Below are 24,911 nucleotides of genomic sequence, written 5' to 3' on the forward strand. Positions count from 1 at the left end.
TCTAATATCAAGCGCTAAGTGATTTTTCATAACCAGAGGGGGTTCAGGATCAGGTTGTGCTTTCATATTGCATACAAACTCTGAACAATTTGTTACTAACACAAAGCTGAATCATCAATATTTCATTCTTTTAAATTACTACATTGAATGTACAGTGCATACTTCTTTGCAGCAATCTGTTAAAGTGCCAGTAATCTTTTACAAGTAGTACTTCTTCATGAATCATTTTCTTTCCACATTCTGTAACACCCACTCAATAGCTGGACAACAATACCCATGGAAAGGGAAAATAGTAATAATATTTGACCAGCAATGTCTACTCCAAAGGTCTTTTTTAAAGCTTTAATAACCAACTTTCATTACTGCCAAAAGCAATTCTAATAGCTGGGAGAATCCTCCAAAAATAATTTTGTACTTCACCCCTTCCATTGCCTTCAAGCAGATACCACAAAATCAGCAACTTCTGTTAATGACTTGACTGATGAAAACAAGCCCATATTCATTACTTCTTCTTGGAAGTAGGAAATAAAATATCTTCCAAAGCGAACAAAACTTTAAAAGTGGCAGGAAGAAACAATTTTGGTTCAATACCCAGTGACAAAGCTGAAGAGAAATGGAATATTTTCTTTCCAGAGATGTATAATTTAAGGTCTGGCAATGTAGTTTTGTATCTTTTCTCTGAACTACATCCTAGAATGCCACAGGACATTTCATTAGTGAAGCCTGCTATTTTAAGAACTTTGCATCCACCTTCCTCAAAATCACAGAAGTCAGTACTCATCTAAACATACCTTCAGAGATTTATAGGCTGTTTGGTGGGGTCTAACGGTGGTAAGAATAAAGCACAACTGCCGTCCATCCTCATTCATAACCCGTGTTAGGTGTATGCTGCCCAGAGCATCTAAGTCCGAGCACACAGCTAGCATTAACACGGACGCACCATCTCTGCCATATTCCTCCCTAAGTCAGTGACATCCTCTGGCCGGGCACGTCCTTAGTACCACAATGTCAGTGACTTGAGCTATTGAGCAATAAATTTAAGACACGCATATTTTTCCTGAGTGTGTTTCTCCAGGACTTGAAACAAAATGTAGCATCAAGGTTATTTGGAAATAAAACATACAAGTATTTCCCTACTGCCAAAACAAAGTTTCACAGAAATCAAATAAAAAATTACAAGTTTCACAAGAGCTGAAAAAGTGTAGAACTATCTGAACATAAGCAATCATTTAAGTATTGACTTGAAATTCCAAACAATGTTTATATATCAAAACAGCATATAACACAATCAGACATGCTAATATGCTGCATGTATCTGAATTTTGAGAACTCCAAAGACACAAGACCCAATTCTACCCAGGCATGAGTACTGCCATTGCTGATAGGCTAGTCTAGAGGGTAAAACACACCAAATACAGAGCATGGGAAGCAGAACCACCAAAAAAAGAGAATACCATTAATACAAGTATGACTTAAGATTTTCCTTCTCTACAGATTTGTGATTTCTTTCATGTGAGAAAGGTTCTCTCTTATCAACAGAGCATTGCTTTGCTTTAAAAATGCGCTTCCCACCCGATGAACTCAACTCACCTGTCCACCTTGCTCAGCGTGTTAGTACAGTAACTCTCCAGTTTTTATACAGAAACCATATCTATTTCATACATGGTGGCTAAAAAACAAATTATTTAAAATACACACATTTTTTCAGCTTTCTAACCACTCATGCTTATAAACTTGTGACTACATTTGTACCATGTGTACTTCATGGGGGTGGGGGTATTGTTCAGATTCTCCTATCCGAGTCAGCATACTCCATACTGTTTTTCAACAGTAAATTGATTTACCACAAACAAAACCTTAAGAGAGACTGGCTAGGGTAAATGATAAGCTTAATTATGATGGCCTCAACCCATGGGTGGTTACAATTAAGCCTGCCTATCATTCTGCACTGATATAAAAGGACGAAGAACTCCTGGTTTCAGATTTGGGTTTCTGACCCTCCTACTCCTTCAAGGGCTCTCCCTGTTCCTTGCCATGATGGAGCAAAGATCGATTCCCATGGTCTCATGGATGAAGGAATACTAGATCTCTACCTGGATGCTATCCAGGTCTCTCCAAGGCGAGTTTGGACAGAAAGCACAGAAACAAAGAAGCTGAGCCTGAAGCCTGTCAGGGTATGTTTACATGAAGATGGGTAGGTCAGTACATAATGGTTTTACTAAGAGATTTTGAGGACAGACAAGCCATCTTGGAGCTGTAACATCAGTTCAGGTAAGTACTGTAACAAAGATATGAAAGTTTTTCTGGATCCTAGAAAGTAAAAGGTTTACCCACCCAGCCCTTGTAGATTAAAAGGACTAGTCTGAATGCCTGTGACTTTACTTTAGATCTCACTTTTTTCAGAGTAAACCATGGCTCTTAAAAATCATATTTATGTGAGCACTCTATTTTAAAGACACACAGCTAGCATGCTAGATATGACTAAACTCTAGGGGTTATCTGGTTGGTTCTTTTGTTGGTTTGTGGTTTTTTTTTTTTAACTCAGTCAACAAATTGATTCTCTAACCTAGTTTCCTCCTCAAACCCCACAGCATTTTGCAATGAACTCAAATGAACTTAAAACTCTGAACTTAAAACATAAATAAATAGCTTTGAAGGGGGGGGGGGGGGAATCAGTGACAGCAGAATATCAGTAAAATCACAGATGGTGACGATGACCCAAACTGATTTAAAGACAAATAAGCAGTTTATTTACTGTCAATTCTTTATTGCAATCTTCACCTACAAAAACATCCCAGTGAGGAACAATTTGCACCATGATTACGCAAGCAGAAGTAAAGCAGCAAAGGCAGTGACAGAAAGACTCTTACTTGCTGAGGCCTAGTAAGCAATTTTTTAGTGCAGAAAATAATTTTAAAAAAAGAATGCTATAACCATAAGCAATAATACAGGACAAGACAGACTGTCCAGCAGTTTGTGGGATGAAGTTCTACTCTGCAGAACTATTCGTATGAGATAAATGGACACCCACAAAGCAGAAATGGGGAACCCGGAACTACAAAACTATCACCAGCGCGCTCACACAGCATCCAGTGGTTGGTTGATGAGTAAAACTTTCAGCTGCATCTGGTACTCAGAAACATTTACTTAGCTCAAACTAATTTGTCCTGCCAAATCTCTCAGGGACTGCTTAAATGGTTGAATCCCAGTCATATTCCAAAGCCATAATATACAAAATGTTGACAAAGTTAATATTGGTTTTAATAAAGGTAATTTGTGACTTTCATTTTTCAAATACTAAACGAATGTCTAGCACTGAACCCTGTGCAGCGGGTTAGTCATCTGTATTCACCAAACAACCCAGCACTCTAAGCTCAAAACAGAACTGCAAGGCTCCTCATTTAGGTTCATAAGTGCTATTGAGAATGAATGTAATGCATTTAATTTGCAACTTAAAGCAAGGCCTAGAAAGCTCCATTTAAATTAACATCAGCCTTAAGAATAGCAGCTTTCATTACAATGCTGAAGAGTCCATAAAGAAGCCCAAGCAGGGTTTCAGCATCAGAAAGAGACCAGGCAAAGAGAAAATGTGTTCTAAGACTTTATTATAGAAAAATAATAGCAGCTCTAGGGTGTCAATATTTTAGCTTTTGAAATTCACAGTAGAAGGGGTATGCTGTGGTAGGAAACTGAGATGTGATAGACTCTGTTCACTCCTGAGAACACTATTAAATCAAAACACAACAATAAAGGTTGGGTACTGTTTACAGGCTTTAATAGATATGACACTACTTATAAGGTCTCAGAACACATAATTTCCAATCATTCCGAAATTATTCAGGGAATAATTAAATCCTCATAGACAGCATGATTATTTTGTTCTTTATAATTCATTCAAATAGCAAAGATGACCTGTATCAATCTAGCTCTGATACTAGGACGTGATCTCTCTCAATACTAGAAAAGCATCAGTTAACTCTCAAAACTACCCCACTACTCTTCTCCAAAAGTTTTTTTGTTGGGGATTTTTTTTTTAATTGAGTAAATCTATAAGAAACATTATTCATAAAATATGAAAACGATGCATGTGAACCTCATCTTATCTAAAGCACGATCCGTTTTTCCTTTAGGATAAGAAACATTCAGGTTCACTTACAGCACCCCACTGCCCTCGAAGTACTTAAGGGTACAGTCTTAAAACAGGGAGTACTGAAGTGATCTGAAGGAAGTCAGTGAATCCAAGCCAGAGCTTTCCATTTTAAGACAAGTATTTATTATTTTAGTGACAATTGTATTATTCTGTGAGCAATCTATTATCTGTCCAAAAATCTCTTTATAAAAATAAACAAATTTGCCCTAAAACACTGAGCATGAGCAGAAGGTCATTTACCTCGCATGAATGAACAGCAAACAGAAAACCACACAAGAAAAGTCATCTATAACAACTCATTAATTAAAATCCATTAGCTTTTTCAAGACATAAATGTCAGAAAATTTTGGAAAATTAATGACTTGATTTACGCATAAAGTGGCTTTATACCGAAGCCACTCCTTACTTCATTTACGAAAGGCTTCATACACATAAGTGGCATTAGCATTTTATCTTTACACATGCTGAGTTCTTCCCAAACATACACTATTACTTTCACTACAGTTCTGATAGCTTTATATTGCTATCCAGGTGCTTTGCTTTTTCATCGCTCAGAACTAAGGCTAAAATCTTTACCATGCAATTACTAGCTAGGTACCTCACCTGATTTTATTCATCCTTACACTGTGGAAACACTGGAAGCTCCTCAGACTTGCTTCCATGACAGCATGCAGTTATCATACAATCTCAAAATAAGTACCATTATACAACACATCCAGGCTCTAGAATGAGTCATAGGAGCCCTGCAACGTTTCAGCAAAATAGGTACCTTTTCTGTACTGTCAAATACTCATTGTCTTCAGTAGATTAAAATACTATAAAAGTTTTAACAGGTTTAATGCCTAGCATTACTTGAGCAAACTTTCACTCCACAGGTAAATAAAGACTGATTTTTTTTCTTACAATGCTGTTTGCTAAAAATGTCTAAAGATTCTAGCACTTTTCAGTATAACTTAGGAAAGAAGATAGCCTTATGCAACCTTGCGATGGGGAAAAAAAAACACCCACACATTTATGTATAATTTTAAGTTTACAGTGTTGACTAAAAACAATGTGTTTTTAAAAATAAGGTTTACAGATAAACTGACTTTTGGTCCATAATTATTCATAGGCATTTTATCTGGATTTCGGGTTAATTGCACCATAGAATCACAAGTCAGATTTGACCAATGTATGATCAATGCTGGACAAACACAACAACTATGGTGCACCCATACCTAGCTAGTGCAGAAGCTGCTTAAGCTCTGAAGCAGAGAGGGAAACCTGAGCCAGTCATTCTGTGTTCCACACAAAACCAGCCTGTCTGTCTCACGAACTCGAACTAGGCCAAGCCAGCTACAAGTGGAACTAAAAATCGTGTACCCAAACTGAGTGCAGAAGTAATTTAAACAGTTCCCTGCGGTTTCCATGAGGACTCACCTGTTCAGGACAAAGACACAGGAGCCAGAGGACGAGGTTCAGCCCTGACATCAGGTGGTAAACCTCCTCTGGGAAGATGACACCGCAGTGACAACCACATGGCTCTGCAGAAGTCAGGCCTAACGTGCAAGACTTCCTATTCTGTATCAGTGCCAGGGCAGACCTGGGATCACACAAAACCAGTATTTTGTGTTGGTAACACACTTACCAAAACTTCTATCAGTCAGGTGTTGGTGGCACATCCTTGCCTCGTTTACTCTGGCTAAAATAAATATTAACTATACTGACCTGAAAAAAGTGGGCATCAATAAATATTACGAGTAGCTTACGTTTCTCAGAATACTTTAAAATACATGAAGCAATGTAAGCTTTTCTTGAGTTATGACTTTAATCCATTAATTTTTTTGGTCTAATCTTGACAGGATACCAGTTTACACAATCATTTCTGCCAATTTTCATTCAGTTCAGATAATTAAAATGCCTAATCTACAATAAAATGTTTGAAGTCTTTAGGATACAAATATTTGAAATTCTTCATTACAAAAAAATCTCTAAAAAGGGCTAAGACAAGGGTTCTGAATTCTGAATTTACGATTCAGGAAAAGCAAAACAGGATTCATCAGACCCTCAAGATTACGAACTATTGAAAGAAAATTTTGCAGTTTCATTTTATAATTCCAACAACACTCCACAACACAATTCTACTGAAGATTCAAGCCCTTAAACACTGAGAAGCAAACAGACATCAATAGAAATCTATGGATATTAAAGAGTTTAAAGGAAAAAAAGAAGGGAGGTCATGGCCTGCATTTATTTGCCTCCCTACCACAATTACTCAAAAAAGACTTCCTTCATTCTTACATCCTCAGAACGACAAGGTACCGAGCTAAATGTACCTATAGCCACACTTTTTCTAACAGTGGTCAGGCCATGGGTGAAGTTCTGGGTTTCAGGCTGACTTTGACACGTGAGGTCCAGAAGTTTCCACTTCTCGGGCCAGTGCCCAAGCTGCTCCCTGCACAGACTGCTCCAACAGCCCTGGCCTAATCCCCGTCTGCCTTCATGAGGAAATGAACTAAAACCAAATAGGGCCAACAACAGAACAGAAAAGACGAATCTGACTCTTCAGTCCAATAGAAGGATATTTCCTTAAAAACAACCTGAATTTTGTTTCCAACACTGTTTTACATTAAGAATCTTGGAAGAAAATGCACAAGAACAGGTGCCATAACCCTGACTCTCCTCCCCTCACTAGGCTACAAACAAGCAGAAGCTGCTCCTTCACTGTTGAATCCTTGCCACTACAAGGCGGCTGGCCAAATCCATGAAAACTCATGGATTCAGGGTTATTAAACACACAAGTCATCTCCAGCTCTTGGAATCCCTAAACTGGAACAGGCAGAAAGCTCTGAAAGTCCTCAGAGGAAGCATCATACCTATTTGTCCTGGGTTTATACTCTTCCTAACCCTCCGCTCTGGCTACTGCTGGAAGCAGGGCACCAGCTTGACAGACATGCCTGTATTTTTCTTTTCCAGCAAGCAAAAATGTAAGTAGAAAATGATATTTTACAGTATGTTCTACTTCATCTGATTATGGTTGCTGAAGTTGAAGGACACAAATTGATAAAACTTGAGCAGTCCAACATAGGTAAAAATGAGCAGGTAAAGAAACAGGGGTGAAACAAACGAAAAATTAACACTGAAAACTATGAAAGAAGAAAGTGGACTCATGAATATGTAAAAACAAATTATTAAGCGGTAATGCTATAAACAGATAACTACTTAATTGTTTTAAGTTTCAAGAACCAGGAAAAAAAAAAAATGTGTCTTTTATGCTGGTTACTGAGGCTGAAACCCAAATTAGCAGCTGTCAAATGAATTTTCCAAGTCCTGCATTACAAGAAAGTATGTGAAAGTAGTAACGTATGGTATAAAAATTAACATCAGACAAAAAGCAAACTGCCAGCACTCCTGCCATTTCCCCATTACATTAGAACACAAGAAGATTCTCTGATTCTGTAAGATGCACAGCAATATTATCTACTGTCCTTAGAAGGCATAGCAAGACACAACGAGAATGTTTCTAATTTAGACATGCCAAAGACAACAGTAGGGAAGTCATCTGTTACTTGTTTCCTTTATCATATTCTCTGAAACTATTAATCTAACCACTAGTCCTTCCCAGATACATTTCAATATTAATTCCTGCCACTCTGATCACCTCATGACTGATGCATCACTCAGGGGATGAATCTATCAGATGGCATTTTCTTAGGAGACTTGGCGATTTCTACGTCAGATGATCATGATTGCTGAGTGACACACAAAGGCCAGAAACTTGAGATTCGATTCCCTGCATTTAACTCACATTATTGTCAAGCTTCATAACATCCTCTAGAGATTTATCCAGGGATTTTTTTTCCTAGTGTAATTTATTCAGAAACATCAAATAGCACAATGCACTACAGAAACAGATAAATTATTCTGATAGTTCATGTCCCTCTCCATTAAAAAAAATGCACACCACGCAAACAGTAAAAACTGCCATACTGGATGAGAGCAAAGGCCCAACTGGTCAAGAATCTTACTAACAGCAAAAACTGATAGATGGGCAAGTAGGAGTTAGACATATGCCCAGTTATTTTCCCAGAAAACAATCTCAGAACCTGACAGTCAAGGTCTTCCTGAACCACTGTCTGTAATAGCTACCTGCCACCCACCCTTTGCAAATCCATTTAACTCCATTTTGAAATCATTCTCTTTTTGAACCTTCTCTTCTCCACAGCATTTTGTGGCAGTGACCTTCACAATTTTAGCAGAAGTTTTACAGGACAGTTGTGACAGATTTAGAATTAGAGTACTATTAAATAATTTCTCATTGAGAACCTTCTTAAATTCATTTTTTATTTTATAAGTCTCTATCATATTCTCCCTCAGGGGTTTTTTTGTTTATTTTAAAATCAACTGTCCCCATAGATAACTAGATTATTCCTCTTAACACTTTACTATCCTTTTCCTTTTTACTTACACTATATCCTTTCTAAGATAACGCAAATGGAATGCTACACAAAATTCAAAGTACAGATACACAAGAAATATACTCAGTGTCACTTTCTGTGTTATTCTCTATTTCTTCTTTAGTAATACCTGACATTCATTTACCTTTTTCACTACTGCAGGGTACTAAGGTGATGTTTTCAGAGAACTATCAGTGACAACTCAAAACTCTCCTTCTGGAATAGAAATACTTCATTTGTAGCCTATCATTATATGCACACACGCGGGATTATCCTTCTAACTCTGTTCCTTATTCATTACTATACAATGAATGTCACCAGCTATTTTTGTGCCCAGTCATTCACTTTTGTCTGCTATTCTCTGCAAGTCCTTATTTTCCCTTTACAAAGACAAGCTGACTTCTCTTCAAAATACCTGTTTATCCATCTACCTGTTAATTCTTTTTTAATAGTAAAGAATTTCTCAAAGTTTGTACAATAAGGAAATCAGACCTGCTTAGCTGTAGTCTCAGAGTACAGCTTAGCTCCTTCTAAAAAGGGCATCGTATTTGCCTTTAAAATTTTTATTCTAGGAATACCCAGACAGTTAACAAAAAGGTCACACACAACACAACAGACAGTTCAGCCATATTAAACACAAGTGCCTTAAGAAATCCTAAATAAATGTCATCTCCTATTGATCACCTGTGCCTCTTACCACATTAATTTAAATTCTCTTCTATTGGCACCTGAATCTTTTTATTTTTAATACAGTAAAATGAGTCATAGGAACTGCTCGGAGCTCAAAGGTGGGACAGCCCTAGCTGGTTTTCTGCTCAGAGATAGGCATCTACTGTGGCATTCCACACTTATCTGGGAATATAGTCGTAGGTCTGTACTATCACCATCTTGATCAGTAGTATTTCACAGTCAATTTGCATACCACTTGATTTAGCATCTAACTACTGAAGTGCTGCTCTGTTATGAGGCTTAATGTGCTCAAATTCTAAAAAGCTGTACAGAGAATTTTCCCCCATGGTATTCATCTTTTAAAAGCAAAAAAATGATAGAGTTGAAATAAAAATTAAAAGCAGTAGTAAACAGATGTAATAAAAGTGTTTTTAAAAAAATGTAAACTGCTTTCCAGCAGTTTTCAGCTTCCAAACAGCAGTTTAAAGTCATTATATTAGCTGTTGAATCAGAGATTCTATGATGTATTTTGACATTTTCAAGTACAAGCTTTATTTGTCATTATGCCTTTTACATAGGAAATACTAATTTATTACCCTGATTTGGCAATTACATCATGTCCCACTAAGCTTTTGAAATTATTATATTAATATCCTTCTTTAAAATTAAGTTTTCTATCTAAATTTGTCTAGCTTCAGTTCCCCAATTTGGAATACAGATGCCTTTTTCTACTAAATAAACAATCTTTCCAGCTTCCAAAATCTATCTCTATATATTTATAGTCTGTGACCAAATCATCTCCTGACTTTCCTTTGGTTGAACTAAGCAGAGGTTCTTCAGTTTCTCATTTTAAAGCAGGTCTTCCTGAACACAATCTACAGTTATAATCCCTTTTCTGAACACCCCCAATTTATCAGGATCCCTTTTCAGGCCAGGATTTCAGACTGGAGACTGTACACGCTACAAACAGAATCCAGAGTTCCCTCCCTCTCCTTCTCCAAAGGGAAAACTGACTCCCTTCTCACCTGCTTACACCACACTATGTAGTCAGATACAGTTAGTTATCTAAGAAAAACAACTACAATTTACTTACTAAATTAAATTTGCTTTGAAGTAGAACCGTACAGCAGAAGCACAAGCAATCTTTACTCTGCTCCCTACTCTGTTATAAAAACAAACGCTATTACCTGGGAGGCACATAATACAGGTTGCTCAACTAACTTCCACAGGTATCAGTCTTCGAGCAGCAATTTTAAATAAGCAAATATACACACTATGAGGCAGCACTGATAAAGAGAATAAAGGAGGAGAGGCTAGAAGGCTCGTCCAAAGCATTCCCATGGTACAGCAGTTTCCAGTAAATACCACACAAAGCAGTGGGAAGAAATTGAAAATTCCATGGTCAAAGAAAAATCCTGTACTCTGCCTACATCCCATAAAATATCTGAAGTCATATACAAGACGACTGACACAACCACATAGATACTAGTCTCCAATAACATTAATACTAACTTCCACACAGTTTAAAAACCAATGGTAACAAAAAAAAAAAAAACCAACCACCAAAAAAACAACCCCACAAACCAAACTCTTAAGCTGACTACAAGGACATGAAAAAAATGAATAAGCATTTACATTTTACCAGTGTCAAAATAAAATTTAAATTCTTTTGTCCTGACCCTTTCTTCTTTTATATGAAAAATATGGATAAGGTGATCTGTTATTATTTAAATTATTGCTTAGATGTATCATTTCACAAAAGAGACTGTTGCAAGGGACTAGAATATGCATTGGAAACAGTTTAATGGAGCAAAAGACTGAAAATTCATAAATGCCAAAATCATCTTACAAGAGAGACAAAATGAGTCATGAATGTCTGTTATCTCTCTGGAGAACACATCAGCGAACTACATCCCCATGTGCAGCTAAACACAAAAAAAAAGTGGAAGAGCAGCAAATGCACAACAGAGACAAGCTGTAGAGCGAGCCTGATACATTAGAGAAGTGGGTTACAGGCAGCGAGATGAAATTCAATACTGACAACCAAAGTCACATGGAATAGCAATAAACAGCACAGAGACACTCTGAGGAATAGCAAACTGGAAAACAAGTCCGGAAGTGCTTTGGTTGGTGGCAAAGATTTTTTTAAAATTATAAAAGATAGACACAGATGGGAGTCCTTACTCAACATTGACTGCAGTCCTTCAGGGTGATTTTTTTGATATTGAGCCTTGTGTGTGCACACAAAAACCTGGTACGTGGAAGGGAGCCTTAAGTCTTTCAAAAAGCAAGTGACAGAACTGCACAAGTTTTGGGATCCCTGACAGTTTTTTAGGGGATAAAACTACCATATGGTCATGATACATGAGAGGACCTTAAAAAAAGCCAAGAAAAGAGGATCACAGCCCACTGAAACAAGTGCGCCTTCCTATCCCACCTCCCCAAAGAAAAACATGTAACAGTTTTTCTTAAATGCACATCAGTGCTTAACAGGTGGCTTCCACCCACCAGAAGATAACAATCAGCCATGTTGGTCAAGTGGAGATTAGAACATCACTTTAACAACTTCAGCATCTACTCTAGCAGCAGCTTCCAGTAGGTAACATTTGTAAAACATGAATGAGGTACAGAGAACGTACATGGCTCAGGAGAGTCAGGAAGCACTATTGGGCTTATTGTCTTGGAGTCCAAGCAGTTCCTGGAAGATACTCAAGCCAGTAGCAAGAGGTGACCGCTTGAAGTGGCCAGTGATGATCCCAAGTAAACAAAGGTATATTTTAAAAGATACTGCAGCTTTCTGAATATATCAGACAATTTTTTTTTTTTTTTTGTCATGAAAGACTCCTTTCAGGGAGTCTGAAATTAATTGACCTAATTAATTTTGACTGGTATAGCAATGACTGTTGCTAATGCTACTTTGGGCAAAACCAGAAAAGGTAGGTCCTCAAAAGGTACGTTTGGGATTCAGGGACGATTCGCTAGATGGTGGTGGTATTAACAAGAAGTCAAGTCTCAGTTCTGAATTTGGCCTCTGTATTACAGTTTTCTGAGCTTCCTTGACAGATGGCACAAAGTTATCAGTCTTTGATGTGGAACAGGAATGCTCCTATCCATTTTGTAAGGAGTAAAATGGAAGGACTGAGACTGCTGGCTTAACATGAACATGGCATCTGACAGGGCGGTTACATCCTTCTCGAAGTCTACTGATGTATTTGATACTACTGTTGTTGCCTATGTCCCTGAGACCAGCATCGCAGCTACAGTGCCCTTATCCTGCAGCCCTTATAGACTTATACCTGCTAGAATTTCATTACAGCGCTTGGTTAGCAAAGCATCTGCTGCAGGAACAGTTCCAGCTGATCAGAAGGATTTCTCTTGCCTTCTAACTGGAGAAACCTTTAAGCGTTCCTGAATTCATATATAGAACTATGCAATCTTCACTTGAATGAAATTTGGGAAGGCACATTAGAAACAACATTAAAGGAAGTATCCTTCCTCAAGGGAGGAAAGCATCCGCTGGGACCTGTCTGTTACAGAGCCATTATATGATAAGCAAAGCATGAATGATGTGGTTATACTAATAAACAAGGATGAGGCACTTAATTTCAATTGCACATGAGATGCATCACATGAAGAGGCGGATGTTTTCCTGACATTTTCATCTTTTATGGATCTGCCAAAGTAATACAAAAAAAATGAACTGTACTGGAAATGCTTCATGATATGCTTGTGCTTGAAGTTCAACAAACAGTAGTATGTCAAACATTAGTTTGAACTCACTCCCACAGAGAGTAGTGAAAGACACGCTCGTCACTCAGACCGCCATGCCCCTGTGATGGAAGAAGTTGTGTGCATAGCCCGAACAGGTAGGCTTAGTCAAAAAGAGTTCATGCCTTGCAAAGACATCTTCTGTAAAGGCATCTACAGATACGCACATCTGGCATTTTACAACAGCTCCAGAATGCATGCTTGCTTGCTTCCATGCACTGAAATACTTGGGAGGTTGACTCAGTGTCAAGGTGTAAGCAACAACAATACACAGTACCATGTAGGTCTCAAAATGTATCAGTAGAATAAAGAAAACTGGTCTCAGGAGATGGTAGAATAATATATATGAAACAGAAATCACTGGTTATTACGTGACAATAAAAAAAAAAATCACACTATGAAACTCAGATGAAGATAAGGAAGGAATAGAGAAATACAAAGTAATTACCTACCACGGACTAGGAGTTTACTTAACACCGAGTAGTTTACACAGGATAGGACAACTTCTGAGAACTAGAAAAAAATTCTAAGATAAAATGATTCAAACATTCATACAGAAAACTGAACTTTAGAAAACGTTTGGGTTTGTTTTTTTTTTGGGGGGGGGGAAGGGGGACACAACGACACGGAGCTCAAGAGCCTACCTGCTTCACTGAAAATTTTAATAAGTAATTGTTATTCATAAAGACAAATTCAATTTGTCAAATTCCAAATACTGTTTTGGAGTACAGGGGAAAGCACTGGCCCCAACAGAGATTCTAGAAAAGAGAACCAAATTCTTCTGAAAAGAGACTGCACAGCTAGTGTGCACATAAAGATTTCAATTTATCTTGTTGTAACAAGACAACAATTTCTCTCCTTGAGTTACTATAAATCCCAAAAGGGCTGTGGACACAAAGTTTACCAAGACTCTGAGCTGGGTATAAACAAAGTTTCTTAAGTTGCTCAACACATGATATACCATATCAGCCCTGAAACATGGATGCAGATCATTTTAAAAGACAAAGTCATGTTTTCTAAAAACATCTAAGACATTTCCGTTGCATTAGTTTCTTCAAACTAAAAGAATCATCCTGCGCATCCTTAATCATAATTGAGAGTGCTCTTGATGTTGTAGACCAAAATAGAAGAACAGGAAGAAGATGGCGTTCACTTTAGATTCACTGGTTCTGTCAGTCATTTGCTTAATAATTATATTAGCTGAAACATATACAGCAGCTTTGGCAGCAAAACAGAAATGCTATACCACAGGAGCTGTGCTAGAGCTGTTTAGTAAGCTGACAGCTGGTGAAAGACAGACTGGCCTGTATCTGACTTTCAAAAACACTTTGTCAATCAATACAAGCCTCAACTGAGAGGGCAACTACCACAATATAAAATAAATCAGCAAAGTTATATAACAGACCTAAAGAGTCCTACCTCTTTCACAGGCTTCCATGCATTTGGCTTCATAGGGCAAGAACCCGTTAGTCCACCTGAGTTATTAGTTGAAGACAATGAATTAAGAGGGGATCCAGTGCCTGCCTTGCCTGAAGGTTCAGAGTCTCGGGCACAATGTAGACAGAAAGCCCCTGCAGTAGCAGTAGTACTCCAAAAGCAAAACATTCTGTGTCCCCTTCTCCTTTGCTTATCAGATTTCTGACTCATTCTGGAAAAGGTAGTTTTCTTGAGATACAATGGAACAGAAATATCAAGAAATTCTGTTATCAACTCTGAGTGAGACAGAACAACAGCTGTGAGAGAACAGATGAAAGAAAGTGGAACTTAAAACCCTCTGGCAGCAAGCAGTGCCTGCAGGTAGCTGGAGCGCCGGTTCAGTTCTTGTCATCGCTGCCGTGCTGCAAGTGATTAACTGAAGTAACGCACTGCACATGCCGACATTACAGTCACAGTCATGGGTTTGGGAAGGAAGAAGTACACTCCCATTACTCCATGAGCCTACTGGTTCACTTCATAAGAGGAGAGACAATTGGCTACAGCAGGAACCAGCATGATGCTAACACAATCTACATGACACTACATGATTCATGATATATATCCTTAAGATTTATTGATTTTAATATGCTTTTAAAACTGCATTTTTTTTAAATGTCAAGAAAAATTCACAGTCTTGAGAATTTTCCATCTCCACTGTATACAGTTAGAAAGTGTTTACAAAATGGAAGTTTTTACAAAAGGTTCCAGAGAGTCCCTTAAGGCTTGAGTTTAAATTGTCAAGAATTTCCTATTTCTTAGTCTATTGATTAGAACACATACTAATGCATTCCTCGTACAGCATAAATTCATACCATTTTTATCTCTGCTATAATGCCCTCTCATGGAAAATGCAACCAGTGACAGAACTAAAGTTTGCAAAATAAATTCATACTGTTAAGAAAAATGTGTGATATTACATAGCTAAAAATCAAGAATAAGAAGGAAACTTACAACAGTAAAACTCATGCTTAAATTTCAGAAGGTGCTTTCTTATAGTTAAAATCATCCAAAGCAAATACTATTGAAAGCTGCTTTCTCATGTGTCCATCACAATATTAGCAGCAATTCCCAGGCAATGTATGCTTAAATTTTCAACTCAGGGAAAAGTCTGCATTATAAATGTGACAATGACAACAGTTCTTCTATGTACTCATATAAACTTCCCTACAGTTACTCCTGTAACTCCTTTCTTCTTCACTGTATCACCTCTTTAAATCCAAAAACATGTATTGAATAAAACAAATCCTGAGAGTAAAGAATTTCACATTACGCCATGGCTGGCATAATGAAGTCCCAGTTTCACTTGTAAACTTGAGGGGATGCTAAAACAGTCACACTTTAATAAAGAAATTAAGAAATTTGCTGACAAAAAAATTGAAAGACCAGCTTCTAATCAAATTCTCTAATTCTTTTAATTGAGTAACTAACTCCTCATCACAGGGAATGCAGAAGGAAGAAGCAATAAAGGCCTCAAATGCCTGAGCAGGTTAAACCAGCTTCCCCAGACTCATAAAGGAGACTGCTGTGGTTATCAGGGCAGGAAGGCATTGCTACCTCTACAGCAGCTCACCACTGCAAATGGAACAGGTATTAACCCAGTGGGATGTACTGCTGCTCTATGGACAGACTGCAACGTCTGATCACTGAACCCCTCGTTACTCAAGTAATGCAAAGTCTACAAATCACTACAACCACCTCAAGCTCCATGCAAAGCACCCTGGAGACCTTGGCTAGGGCAGGACACAAGCAGAGAGTCAGAATGACCACTTTACTGTCTTCCTTTGTATCTGTTCACACCATCTATTTCCACTGCTGCCTTTTTCCTATGAGAGATGGGTGATCTGAATCTTCTAATAACATTAAAAAGGGGCAATACTAGTAAATAAGGCACCTTTAATGTTTGAAAATGGATCGCTAGTCTTCAGGGTGCTGTGGCTTTTTACAGTAGCCTTTCACTCCTGACTAGTCCTCCATGTCACAATGCATTTGTGCACACGTGTTCTTTTGGGCATAAGCCTGTAAGTACAGCAAAAAGCAGTGCTACCATATCCATCACCAACTTCTTCCTTGCTTCTTTAGGGACAAGACCCCCTACTCAAAAAATAGCCTACCCCAAAATCCGAAGGCCCTTCTTGAGCAAAAGTCCTCTTACCACCTTGCTGGGGAGAGAGCAGCCCGTCGCAACTCCCAGAGAAAGACGGGCACGCAGCTCAGTCTCCAGGAGTCGTTTCCCTTTCACTGGTAATGGAGGGAACTAAGCAAATATCACCATTCTGCACCACCCCACCCCACCCAAGAAAGCCAAGCAAATGAAGAAACAGCTAAAAATGGGTGCTGTGTAGCAGATTCACAAAGGAAGCAAGAGACCAGTATTTTAAAAACCATCAGTTTGGTTTTGTGTATGTTAAAAATCATGATGTCACAACAATAAGAATATATAAAGCCCATCATCGCAAGTAGAATTTCAACAGACAAGGTTAAAGAAGTACATCATGTCTAGTTATTTATTTGGACTCTGCAAATGTGATTTCATTCAAGTGATGGGGATGTATCTTAAATGAACAAATAAGTCATCAAGAATTTTCAGAATACTACATCACAGAACAAAAACTGAAGAGAACTGAAAAACAAAACTGCACCACAATGAGCAAGCTTTAAATGTCTTTTTCCTTCCCTGAGGCTAGAACAGCTGCAATGGGTGGATAAGGTAGGAGGATTGTACAGCATCTTTCCAGAGGAAGAGGCTTCAACAAGCTCTTATGTTTTCAGTGCATTACATCTGAATACATTCATTAAGTTTTTTTACAACCACTTCAAAACATTTTCTGTTTTTTTCCCCTCCTTCTGGCCATGAACATGTATAAGCAGTTCTTTTTAACGGAAGAACTGTCAGACTTATGAAAAAAAAACTGGCAGGCTTTCACAGAGGTAAGCTATCTTTTTCATAGCAGAAAAATAGAACAAACACTGGGATATACACAGAATCACAGCTTCGGTTTGAAGGGATCTCAGGATCTTTGTCTGGTCCAACCCACACTCAAAGCAGAGGCTATTCAGTATTTTATCAGCAAATTTTTAGTCCTGACTAGTCAGTCCAACTGCAAGATTCATGCATTCCAATGTTACTTGTTCAAGCATTAAACTAGTAAGAGCAACCATAATATATATTCAAAAGGCTAATACTGTACATTTTGTCTTTAAAAAAAGTAACAGTACTTAAAAGCTATTATGTCTACCTAATGCATCACTTTAAGTTGTATAATGATCCATTACAGAAACTACAGGATTCCTCTTCAACATTCATGTAAATTTGCAACAAGAAAATGAAAATCCCCCTTTAAGATCTCCTATTCATTGTTTATTCTAAATTCACAAGCAAAAACCAGGCAACAATAAGCACACTTCCAGAGGAAGTGCCAGTTTATCATCTTTGAAACAATTACCAACAGATATAAAATATCTTAATAATATTACAGTGTCTGAGGGTAACAAAATTTTCCTTTTTTTACAAGTTTTTTGTAGTACTTCAGGTTGTACGACATCAAGAAAGCAATTATTCTTGACTAAAACTGAATTTAGCTTGACAGTAAGCAAAACAAATCTAATCTCACATTTTTAAACAATGCTGACGTCTCAGCATTCTTTCATATATTTTTCTTTGTTGCATTATCCAAAGAGATACTCAACTGCAAATGCTAGTAAGTTTAAACTTCTCTCAATATCAATCTTAAGAACTCACCCCAAAATCCACAGACTTGAAATTTGGCTTGCCTCCTTTTGCCTGACTTTCAATGATGACTAAAAACATCACTTAAAGCAGATTGACAGTCAAGTTGAAAAATGTCTTTTTTTTTTTTTTTTTAAACAGACTGCACTATTATATGTATATTCTCTAGGTAAGGAAGGCATTCTTTAATCTTATTTATGGATTATTAGCAGCCAAAAGAACCAGAAAACTGATACAGACTAGAATTTGCTGTGCTACATATAATTAAGACTTTAAATTATTTAATATTTTAAATACAATTCCTTAACCAGGAAATATGTGGTCTTTATTTGAACTGTCATCTTACTACAGCTATGAAATTGGTATTTCGTAACTACGTTATTCCCCTCCAGGGCTAGGCAGTAGAATAAAAACTACATTTTTCAGTATTTCATTAAAATACCTCATATTTTAAGGTATCACCACTTGCAAAATAACTTAAAAAAAAATCAGATCTCATTTAACTGCTTCCATTTTCATGCTTTCATGCTAAAAATTATACAGAGCTCTGTAAAATATGAAAATGAAAGCAGACAGAAAACACCATTCATAAATCAGAGATTATATGAAAGCATGCATATATAAATAGATTACTATTTCTGACTAGCAAGTAACCAGAAAACATGCAGACACAATAATTTCAACAAGTGGCATATTACCTGGGTGGAGCTGGCAGCAACAGAAATGCAGTCAATGAAACCATGTCTCCGAGTGAAAAATGCAACTATCTGCTGCCAACGGGAAGGCTCATTCCGTAACTCATCTGTCGAGCCTTTCTTTGCCCACTGCTTGTGCTTTGGGCCTACAGAACTGTGGCTTGAGCTAGTGTTGCCTCGATTGGCGCGAGAATAGAGGAGTGTGTTATTTCCGAAAATGTAATTCATCTCTGCAGCTCTGCAGGTGGTTGCCAGGCAGTCTTACTTCCCTACCAGCTGCTGAGTGGTGAATGAGCAGGGAAAAAAAAAATGCAGATAGAATTACAGCAGCATCGTTTACAAACCAGGAAAACAAAATTCTTGATAGCTGATGCTATTTTTCTTCCAAGCTTTTCCACCCCTACATCCCTTCTCTACCTGTGATTACAATGATGAGCATAATCTTGAGCAATTAAAAAAAAAAAAAGGCGTTTTTCTTGTTTTTCCTTTTTTCAGAACCCACAGGATCGAAAGCTTGTTTTCCCTTCCTAGCTGACAACAGATATTTAAGAGAAACTGGGTAGCAGGTACTGTACAACGTTACAAATTCACAGCTATGAGGATGGTGGTGCATGATAACAGCTACTGGGTGGGGAAAGCATGGATCAAAAATAACCAAGTTTCAGTCACTGCCTGTAGTAAGATCCAATAGCATCTTTTCACTTCCTTGCTTGCATAAATTATAAACCTGAACCGAACAAAACAGGGAGCATGCAGTATAATTGCACTTGTTCACTGATTCTGTCTTTCTGAAAACGTTTCACAGAGCAAAAAGACTTTAACACCATGTTCAGGAAAGATATTCAAGAAAGAAGCGTTTGCTGGTTTCTTCTTCTTCTCCCCCCCCCCCCCCCAGTGCACAGAACAACTATAGAGGGAAGATATCATTGTGCCACACCACAGTCATGTTGTGCTGTATATCAATGGGTGTCTAGTGGGGTTGTTCGGTTGTTTGGTTTTGTTTTTTTTTTTTAACCAGCAAGAAGATTAGGGATATTAAGATTAAACACCAGAAGTCAACACACTGTTGTTCTTATTCTATGATTAATGTGTCATGATCATCATAACACCTACTTCCAAAATTCTGTAAGCATAATAAGAAAACAATAAATAATATTAAAACATTACTTCTCAAAAGTACAAGAATTGGCAAAAAATGAAAAATTCTTATTATGCACTAATGAATTTTCAATAAAATTACTTTTGATTTTGAATGCAAATCACAAGAGTATTACTGCTATAGGTGTGCATTTTCTCTGCTCTCTTTACAGTAAATATCAAAAAGATAAGAATTCGAGTCACCTTACAGAATTCACCATTCAAATTTTTATAGTCAACTATTTTAAGAAAAATCCTCCAGCTCGCATGAAAGAGATTACTTAGGAAATCAGCTAAGTGTCAAGGCTTTCAATACAAGCTTGCCTCCGGAAATCCAACAAGAAGTTACCAAAATTGTTTGTGGTGTATTTCTATACAAAATGCTGTAACAGTCATAACCATAACAAACCAGAGCAAGCATTTTCAAAATGAAGAAAACTCTCAATATGATGAACAAAGGCAGAAGAGTTCCTTACAGTGCTGCCACAAGTTACAACAACACGATTCTACAAATCCACTGACTCATGATGTGCATTTTAGTGGGGATTATCATATTCGCCCATATACTTTTTTTTGGTGCAATATACTCTTCTGCTTAACAAATTCTTACTGACAGCTATCCTATTCTGTGTAACAAATTTTTCCTGACAGCTTACATTACAAGCAGAAATCATAATAAGTACATTAATTTAAAACTGTGGTAATAAGATCAATGTACCATTTACTTCTAGTCACTAGTACAGCTCAATAACATATCACATACAAATATTTTGAGTACATCTTCCAAACAAACTTTATTAAAATTTATAAAATACACTGGCTTATCAGTGTAAGTCATATGAAACTCTGACTTGCGCAGTGTCCTCAGAGCTATGTTCATAAGATAGATAATGGAGGTAAAGAAATGCCTGAGACATAATAGATGCAATAATCCATTTAAATGGACATGCTTTTCATGGGAAGATTGCAGCCCTACCTAAGCCCTACCTTTTTTCAGACTCGAAGAAAATACCTAGTCTGAAAAAGACCTATGAATTTATTACTGGAGAAATTCCTTAATCCCTGGCTATGATTGAAGATGTTTGGAACAAATTACAAATTACATGCTTTGAATTCTGAGTCTTTTTAAAGAGTCAAAGTGAAAATATTTTTTCTGGTTTTCTTCATACGGCCTTGACTGTCGACACTGCTGTACATTTTAAAAGATCTGAGAGCACAATATTAGTCTAACTTTTAAAAAAAACATCTTTTAGAACTCAATTATGTATCTATGAGATAGAGATCTCTCTCTTTCTCTCCATAGGCTTCAAACAGGGTCACATAGGAGAGTATTGTTTAAAATTCTGAAAAAGAAACACCACAATACATGGACAAGCAATGTACCAAGTACTTATTTTTGTTGCTGTTATATCAATCTGTCTGAAGACGAGACAGGTTTGCTGTGTTTTAAGGTAGTTTCTTTCAAGTATGATTCCCACCTACCCAATGATCAACTGTGGCATCACCAACAAAGAGACTTTAGAAATCAGCACTGCAGAAAAGGCTCATATGGACAAAAAAAATTCCTGAAAGCAAAGCTATGATGATCTCATTCAATGGAGACAGAAATCCAGAAAAGTACTTCAGGAAAAGGTTATGCAATCACACTGGTGATACAAGGCAGCAATCTGTGTCACCTACACTCCATATGGATATTAATGGTATTGAGCAAGATTTGCTGACGCCTAAGAAGATACAGTTGCAGTTATTTGTAGAAGGAGCCTGTACTGTGGTGATGAGACAAATCCTGATTTTTACAAGTTACAAAGCAACCTGAAGATAAAGGCATGGCATAACTCTGGAGATGATACAACATCAGGATAATGCAAAGGAGTCCAGAATAAGAGACTGGTCGCTTGTACAGTTGAAAAAACGATGGATAGGAGGAAAAACAAGGGCTTGTTTTGGTCAAAGAGCATTTCAACCGAGGGTCAAACACCTACAAGTAGAAATCAGAGAAAGTGCTATTTGGACAGAAAAAGAAGTATCCAGAGAAAGACGACAATCTAAGAATCATGAACACAGAGGTGGTAGCTGAAATTGCATCTGTGAATCACTGCCTCCAGAGTCAGGAGGTAGAACAGGGAGGCTCACCAGGGAACCTCAGGATGTCCTAAAGGGAGCTGAGAGCTTCCGTCATCCCTTTTTCATATTCTGGATATTGAACTGATAGGGATAAAATTTTAAAATAAATAAATAAATAAAAGCCCACCACAACAAACACCCCACCAAAACCAAACACCACAGCAAAACAAAAAAGCCCCTATTTACTGTAAAAAAAAAAAAAAAAAGGCACATGATTAAGATTTCTACATCAGTACACATACCTTTCTACAGCTTAATAAATTTACTGAAAGATACATCTGCATTTGTAGTGGATGCAAAGTAACATTATTTGTTCTGCGGCCAATTAACAAGATACAGAAATCACAGTGATCACTGAATTTAAAAATTAACGTCAAATACTTGCAGTTAAGTTCCTCTGATTTTGTACCTGAGCCAATTCTTATTACTAGCTTGCTGGGACAAGTTAAAACATGACATAATGCCGTATTTTAATCTCAAAGATAAAGTTTTCCTGGACATACCTTTACAAGCAGCATGCATACTTGAAATTAAAAATGCACAGCAACAAAAACTGTTTGTATATGCAAACAGCAGTTGTATCTCAATTACCCTTTTTAAACAATAACAACAAAATGCCTGAAGCATTCAAAGTGTCTTATGTTAGTTTTATTACTATCCTGCTAAACAGAATACTGGCTAAAATAAGCACAGACCCTACAGGAATAAACTGATATACTTAATAGAGAAAATTCAACAACCACCTAAAACAATGACAAGGACTTATTTTCAGTATCACTTAGGTTTTTACTAAAAAAAAGACACAAAAGAAATGTGCATAACAATTTAAATACTCATATATAGACTATGCAACTTTAACTCTCCAGGCAGGGGAACAAAAACCAACACTGAAAAACGTAGATATAAATTCATGTTTACTTTTTACACTTTTCAGAATTCTATGTTTAATAAATTTTTACTGGCATAACAAATTTAAGCCTCATTAACAAGCATATGCAATATTCTAAGCCAAAGCCCAGGAGTACACTACTTAAATTGGACACTATGGAAAAAGAAATCATTAACCCTTTCTGCTAAGATATGTTAGAAAGCCTATCTTAGCTTCTAGTTGAGAGACAGGACTGAATCAAGTGTGATTTACAAAGTCAATAAAAAGTAGATCTTTTACTGCTGAAACTACCGTATAAATAAACACTCCAGCATGATTATTCTCTAATGATACATTTTAGCATAAATATTGAATAGAAAAGATTATTACATTATTACTCATACGACACCTCAGCCAACCTACCAATCTGTGCAGATTAAAATGCCTGGTCTTCCGTACCCTGCTCATGAATCTCCGGCCCATCTTTTTGGCACGCCAGACTGCTAAAAACATTCTGTGTTTAATGCAAGTTTCTTTAGGCTTTCTTCAGTCATCAAAATGAACCCAACTGCACTGAGAGCTCAGGGGAAATCTCAGGCAAAAAGAGTATAACCAGTTATTAAGAAGACTTGGTGCTGATTACTGTATCTTAGGTTGTTCTAATGTTTGGATTAATCCACAGTCCATCTGCTACAGTTTTTCTTTCTTGTCTCTGTTGACAAGAATTTGATGAGCAGATCCATGCTGGTCAACTGCTTCTTACTATAAGACACAAACTGTCATCTTCACACATATTTGTATAGCCTTCAATTACAGGAAGTTTAAAAGTAGTAACCTATCAAGAACTTGGGCAAGGCATTTTAATTAAAGATCGTAGAGCACCTCCTCTCAAGAGTGACCACCAAGTATGATGCTAGTCTAAAAATGAGTATTTCTGAGGGTATGTTCAAGTTTTTCTTATAATTTCCACTATTCTAGGTATGTTCCTAACTCCAGAAGTACCATCTTCCTGCTGAACATGTCATAAAGCTTTAGAAAGGTCTCCATTTAGAAAAAGGTAACAGATTGCAACTTTCTCACAGTCATAAGTATCAATCAATCTTGCAAATCACATGTCATCTGATCTTTAATTTCCAAATGGAAACAGCATCTTCTCATCTTCAGGGTAATCTCGCCTACCTACTCAGACGGCAGGAGGATTCAGGAAATAATATAAACAAGAAAATGCACTAGGGAAAATAGGAAGTTACAATTACTTTGACAGCTAACCTTGAACACGCCTTCATAGTTCCTCAAATCATAAAGACCATCAGTTCTTTCTGAGAGCAAAAACACTCTCCCAATGAACAGAGAAGTCTATTTTAACAGAAGCTCCATAAGCTCTAAAAGACTTCTGGGCAAGCACTTGAGGGAATGGGGGGAACTGGAGGGAAGACATACCAGGAGATAAAGAGAAGGGAACCTGTTAAGCTTCTCAGCACAAGATTTGGGTTCACAGGGAAAGGAGGTTGTTCTGCATTAAAGGAAGCATGTGTGTATATGCACATTTATATAAGCAATTATTTCCCATACAGATTAATGGGAAGGAGTTAAATAAAGGTGCTTGCTTCCAGTTGAAGAAAAAGGGCAGAAGAGACAAGCGATGCATGCTGCAATACCTTTATTGGTGTAGCCAGAAACCAAAAGGCTATCAGCAGCTGAAAGATTATTCTAAAGTCAGAGGCTGACTGTAGGTCACTGTGTTTAGGGGCTATAAAACAATTATCACCTACTAATTTATATTTCTGAATATAAATTTGTATTTCTGAAATAACCATTCCCTAGTCATTTTCGTAATTTTAGTGACCCAACCTTACTGACT

At 37.3% G+C, this 24,911-nt stretch overlaps 1 protein-coding gene across 23 annotated transcripts in view; it reads right to left on the bottom strand.

The window, feature by feature from the left end:
- DLG1 (discs large MAGUK scaffold protein 1) overlaps positions 1 to 24,911 on the bottom strand; it is a 173,380-nt gene that overhangs the window by 80,240 nt on the left and 68,229 nt on the right. For 3 of the 23 annotated variants that reach the window (XM_076341043.1, XM_076341047.1, XM_076341048.1), the window contains exon 1: positions 18,925 to 19,591. The exons of 18 other annotated variants lie outside the window; for them this stretch is intronic. In XM_076341043.1, coding sequence (XP_076197158.1) covers positions 18,925 to 19,149 — 225 coding nt within the window. In that variant the 5' untranslated portion in view covers positions 19,150 to 19,591. Of the gene's footprint in view, positions 1 to 18,924; positions 19,592 to 24,911 lie in introns of those variants that run through there. 2 more of the 23 variants (XM_076341044.1, XM_076341049.1) reach the window with 1 other exon arrangement.

The sequence above is a fragment of the Aptenodytes patagonicus genome, chromosome 6, assembly GCF_965638725.1.
Source record: "Aptenodytes patagonicus chromosome 6, bAptPat1.pri.cur, whole genome shotgun sequence".
Classification (NCBI taxonomy): Eukaryota; Metazoa; Chordata; class Aves; order Sphenisciformes; family Spheniscidae; genus Aptenodytes; species Aptenodytes patagonicus.